General features: G+C 42.9%; 1 protein-coding gene across 5 annotated transcripts in view; it reads left to right on the top strand.

Moving 5' to 3' along the window:
• Nucleotides 1-1,523: 1,523 nt before the first annotated feature.
• robo1 (roundabout, axon guidance receptor, homolog 1 (Drosophila)) overlaps nt 1,524-6,000 on the top strand; it is a 207,573-nt gene continuing 203,096 nt past the window's right edge. For 3 of the 5 annotated variants that reach the window (XM_047593828.1, XM_047593825.1, XM_047593824.1), the window contains exon 1: nt 1,525-1,631. In XM_047593828.1, coding sequence (XP_047449784.1) covers nt 1,591-1,631 — 41 coding nt within the window. In that variant the 5' untranslated portion in view covers nt 1,525-1,590. Of the gene's footprint in view, nt 1,919-6,000 lie in introns of all 5 variants that reach the window. The other 2 variants (XM_047593832.1, XM_047593826.1) reach the window with 2 other exon arrangements.

The following is a 6,000-nucleotide window of genomic DNA, read 5'->3' as shown; positions in this document are numbered from 1 at the left end:
CAGAGGAGGGGGTTTTCTACACCTCTGTGTGTGGGATTATGAGTTTGTGGGCAGACTGATTGGTGCTTTCCATTCCCTTTGGACATGACCTCTCTCCCCCTCTCAGGACAAAGCAGGCAGACCTGTTAAGATGCAGGGAGAGAAGAGGAGCAGCCTGAATGTCTCTCCAATCCATTTCAAAACGGCAGCTACTGCGGTGATTGACAGGCGGAGAGGTTATGTTCATATTCGCCCTCATAGAAATACATGAGATTGTAAAAATAAATAAATACAAATACTGGAGTGCAAAATGGCTTGGCAAGTGAATAGCCAAACAGGAAGAAGAAGAAATGGGAGGCATAATGCATGAATTGATGGACTGATTTAAGAGGATGATGGAATACATAAATGCATCAATATAGAAATTCAATTTTGATGCCAAATAGAATCCTTTGTCCTTGCGAGATTTTCCTTTTCCAGAGGAGATGGAACAAACTTCCACTTTATGCTTGACAGATTACAAACAGATATGCATTAAGTCTGAAGGTTTGTGGATCTTGTCTGTCAAACTGCCAACTCGGTGCATTTCCTAAATGGCCCAAAGGCGCATGACACACACATTTTTTTTTTTTTTTTTTTTTTAAATGTATGGATCACCAACCAATAGATCTACTGATGACCCCATTAGCCAAATATAAGAAAAGTATTGAGTGTCTAATACATACATTTCTACGTGTGTAACACTACAAATCATTTTGAATATAGGCCCTAGCAGCAGGAAAGATTGCCGGTTATTATTTGTTAATGCATCGTCGCCATGCTCCGCTGTGTTTTTCAAAGCTATTTAAAATGCATGAGATGAGTAATGCTACCGAGGAGACAATAATTACTCGTCACACCCTCCTGTTCATACCCTATTATACCCGACGCCCTTGCTCCTTGTGACGCCGAGGGTGCGTGTCCTGGCTGTCCAGATGCGCACACGTGGAGTTGGGCACAGTCGGTTTCACAACACTTGGAAGAAGAAGGTCCAAACGTTTCTGCACACCGAGCACACATCCCAGTGCGGGACAAAACCTCAATGAGAGACTGTTTGGCTACAATCCATTAAACTGAATTTATATAAATTGTTTTTGACCCACGTGATCATTCAAGTTATCTCCGGAGTTGACCGTTTCTTCATCCTGATGATGAAACACTTATTGGCCCGTAATCTGGCTGTAGGTTCTTGCAAATGAATAAATAAATAAATCACCAGAGCAAGTCATGACTAAGGGGTTCTTTTTTTTTAATTATTATTAATCAAGCTAGAAAGACAACGCAGTGGAATTGTTTGCGCTGCTTGTTATAAATACGACAGAGGCGATTTAAACATTATACAGGGAAGTAAAACATACATTTAAAAGGCCTGATTTGTTTTATTTTACATTATTCGAAAGATTTGAAATCGTTTGCAGTGTCATTTGAAGAGCAGTCTTTCCAGGAGGCTGCTCGGTGGCAGTCTCTTGACAGGCGCTGAGGCTGATATCGGTGTCATTAGTTTAGCGCAGCTTTAGGACCCAGGGAGGCTGACGCGGCTGCTCCCTGCAGGAGAAGCATGGACAGATCTGTATGCGCTGGATCTCCACCGCTGCACTAACCGCACTGTACAGGTAACGGCGCAGGATATTATTTTCTTTACTTTTTGTTTTCTCACTCGGAAGGATAAGATTTATCAGAGGACTTCACTTCGCGTTCCCACTGGTTTGTTTCTAGAAAGAGGGATAACCGGCGTCCGCTCAAGTCGCTCGATCACTAGTTGTAGGCTGCACATTTTCCCCGTGGTTTCCTTCTCAGCAGCGTGCGCAGAGAATAAAAGTTTTACAAAGCCGCCGGTATGGATCACTTCTGCGTTTAAGTGACAAACACGCGTGGCCGGAATTCGCATCGTTCTGGAGAGGTGAGTTGAATTTCACGTGTGTGTGTGGAGAGAGTGCAGTTTGGTGAAAAATGGTGCGCGTTGCTCTTTCTGCCGGTGTTGAGGATGGCTGTGCAGCCTCCTCTGTATGAATCATACAGACAAGGCTGCAGATGTTCTCACCACAGATACTGCATAGACACACGAGCTGGCATCGGGCTATGCGTAAATGTGCTTTTACGCAAATCGGAGTGTGCAGATCTGTGTCTTTATAATGCACAAGGCGAGACAATATACTTCTATGACAAATGATATATCTCTCTGGATACATCACATAGTGGTAATGTCAGCAGTGTATTGTAAAGGCAACTTGTGCAGTGTTGTGATTTGACAAGTGTGTCTGTTAGTTGTCAAAGCAGCCTGTTGACTGACAGACTGACAGGACGCTGGTACTGCTCTGGTGGAGCTGTCCATTCTCTGTGGTGCTGAAAGTTTCCCAACTGGTTGGAGAAATAGATAAAGACAAGGAAGAGGAGGTTTTTGCCCGTGTTCTGTAGTTTCTAAAGACGATTTAAACGCCACCGTGTCCCCTTTTGCACTCTATCTGCTGTAAGGCAAAGATCCATTATTTGTGTGGGGAGATGCGTGTGACTCAGCCCGCACTGGCTTCCGCGCTGAGAGCATAATCTCAGCAGGAACCACACAGGGCACCGAAGGAAGATTAATCAATGTAATTTGAATGAACAATGGCACTCAGAGTCATTGTGCAATTATGCTGTGTCATGGCAAAACAAGTATTGCAGCCACTTTGTAATCTTTTCAGATACTTCTAGACCAGATGGAAGGTATATGAACTTCTTCTTGTGTCTGTACCCTGACCTTATCCAGAATAGTGTCTTTGACACTTTTACGCAAAATAACTCCCAGGTCTCTGCGCATTTGTCCCTGTCACACACTGTGAGGAGCCTCCTGACTGTGATTGCTCTTATCATTAATCCCACACTCTGCACTTCTCTGAGATTTACAGCACGGCAGAAAGGATTTCTGTAGAGAGGTGGAGAGGCATCCACGCTGCTGCTGCCTCTGCCGCTGTGGCACTGCTTCGTATTTTCTCTCCCTCCTCATGCTCCAGACTGTGGTGTAGTCATCCCTTTGTGATACCGTGTGAGTCTCACCAGTGCTGACAGTGTTTGGCACAGTGGTGCTTTGCAGGCTGATTCACGTTCCCAGATAAATGAAATGCTTTTTCTTTTTATCTTTTCTTTTGCTTCCTTCTTCGGTTGTGGTGACAAGAGATGGTGGGGGTGGCTGAATTCTAAAATCAATGCTTTGCTTTCACTTTATATTACAAGTCACATCCTCTGTTTATTTTTGCGGGAAGGATCCGTATTATATATAGAAATATTTTATAAGACTTTGTCAAACAGTAAATTGTTGTTGGCAGTAACAGGATTACGTATTCCTGATACGAGCCCCTGTAGGGTTTTATCAGCCTCTTCCTAAAACTGGCTTTGTGCTGCATTACCTAAATTTAATTAAGTCATCATTTATTCTTTTGTTTGGGATTCTTTACATTAAAAAAATTGCTTCTGAAGCATAATTTCTCTGTCTTTCTTTTACGGTAATCTTATCTCTTTCACTGCACATCTGGTCTACATGTTATCAGCTTCTTTGTCATGGCCACATGCTGAATATGACACTTTACACTGGATCAATACGGTGCTAATTAAGTCCACAAAGCGCGGTTAGATACGATATATGAATGAATGAGAAGTTAGGGGCACAGTTGGGGGGTAATAATGGCAGAAATGACTTTATTTGTGGAATGGGTGACTTTACCGACTGTGAACTGCTGGTCACACGTCTATGGTTGCCTCAGTAAATCTCTCTAATCCAGAGGGGCGCACCAGATATGCCTTCATGGCAAATTTGGGGCTTATCAGCAGACTTAGAAATTTTGTGTGTGGCAGCCAAAGCAGAACATTACTAGATCTCATCTAACAGGATTAGTGATATTTGGAATTAAACAGGAAGGCAGGAAATGAAAAAGACATTAATACCCAGTGAGCAAAACCAACAACACTAACAAACGTGTGAATAAGGATTCTCTGAAAGGCACACACTCGGGCTTTTCTTTCATAAATCCCCCCCAAACAGCATAGAAGAATGATTGTGTTTGCACTCATTTTCTTTGCTAATAAAATTACTTATTCTCACTAATTCATATTCACTGATAGAGGAATGAAGCTAGAGACTAGAGAAAATGTTCTTTCTATAAAGACTGAAAGAAACATAATAATAATAATAATAACCCTTTGCGAAGTGAAAATGATAGAAGTTACCATCACTCTGCTTCCTCTTCCCTCCGTCTTCAAGATGTTTGAAAGCCCCGAGGCCGCTGACGATTGATTTGTGTTTTATTGTTTTTATTTTTCATTCTACTGCCACTCCGAATGAAATCACTGTCCCGCAAGAATGCGTGATTGAAAAACTCCAGTTCCCCCGTCGTCTGTGGCTCATCCCCGCAGAGCCCCGGGGCTGTGGGTCCAACAACAGGGAGATCTTGTTCCCTCTGACACCCGACCTCACAGGCGAAAAGGTCGAGCGCTGCTAGCTGTCGGCGGGTCTCATCATTCCCTCATGACACGGCCATTATGGTGCCCCCTGGATGCCACGTCAGTCACCCATGGTGGCAAGTCAATTAGTCATGTCAAGGGGGAGTTGGGGCACGTTAGCTGGCTGGATTTTGTCATTCATCTAGATGTGGGAGACACACTGGAACCAGATTACAATTACTTGTTCACACATAAGCCGGGTAATAGTCAGTTTTGCATCGGCATTTTGGAATTTAAACTGTGCTTTATAATGTGAGTTCAGAACAACTGACTTCTGCAACAACAACAATAGGGAAAGGAGAGGATGAGGTATGCTGTTGAGAAGAGTGAGAGATGGGATAGAGGAGATGGTGATCAAAGGCCTGGATTAAGATATCTGTGGTTGCCTCTCATGGAGATTCAGTGTTGCGTAAATCAAACACACAGTCTGCAGCACCACATGGAGATTAACGGTGTTAAGTACCCGGAAGAGTGCGTTACAAAAACCCTTCATGATAAACCCTGTATGTGTAGAGGTTGCTCGCAGTGACTCATTTTCCAGCATTTACTGAATCTCTTTTGCCTTTTTTTGGTTCCTGGAACAAATTCATGTGTCTCAAATCCTGAGAATGCTGATGGAGCTGTGGGGTTTGTTAATGGTGGCTATTAAAAGTTTGTTTTGGGTCCATATATTGCTTTTTGGTTTGTATTTGCTCAATGAGCACACTGTCACGGAAGAGGAATTCGCACAGTTATGCCTGTAATGTCGCACCGACGTACAGCTCCATAAAGTGTGAAATGGAAGAGATAGAAAACGCGGCTGACAGTGAACTCTGTGATTCGTCTTGGGATAACTGTGCATTTACTGCTCTACAACCCCCAGTAATATAGTTCACGTAAAGTATGATCTCAATCAACAGTAGTCGCTCAGTCCTGCGCCGCACTGTAAACAATATTTTTATTTTTTAGATGTGAGTCTTTCCACAGCTTCGTGCCCTTTAATATTAAAGCAGATGAGACGTGGGTAGCACTTTGTGATAGACCGCTGTCTTACTCTGAGGTTTTTGTTGTACACCTGTTATAAACTGCTTCAGGTGATAAGCTCATCACAGTGAAAAGCTTACAGACAAGTGTAAAGTTTTGAAACTATTCTGTGGATTTGAAGGGCTTTCAGTGTTCACCTGGTGGTATGGTTTTGTTTACTTATTTACAAAGAGATAAAGTTTTCTGGTGAAGTTGATGTTAGTGCCCCCTACAAGCCAGTCCGAGATTAATGAGCACGATTCTGATACCAAAGCAACTCATTGATTTGCTTGGCTTTGACAGTAATTTTGTCATTTGCATTGCCCGAGTCCTGACTTTCACACTAGGTGTGAAAGAACCTCAGATGCAGTTGGTCAAAATTAAGGCTAAATCTACCAAGCTAAACTATCTGGTTTCCACTGGCTCCTTTTTCCCTCTGGGGTGAAAGCTTATAGCCTGTGCTGCAAGATTCTACTTTCTGAGTGTACTACAAACTTAATAATTCAT

This window comes from Mugil cephalus, chromosome 9 (genome assembly GCF_022458985.1).
Source record: "Mugil cephalus isolate CIBA_MC_2020 chromosome 9, CIBA_Mcephalus_1.1, whole genome shotgun sequence".
In the NCBI taxonomy this organism is placed as follows: Eukaryota; Metazoa; Chordata; class Actinopteri; order Mugiliformes; family Mugilidae; genus Mugil; species Mugil cephalus.
Note: the sequence above shows the minus strand (reverse complement) of the source record. Positions and strands in the feature narration are given on the sequence as shown.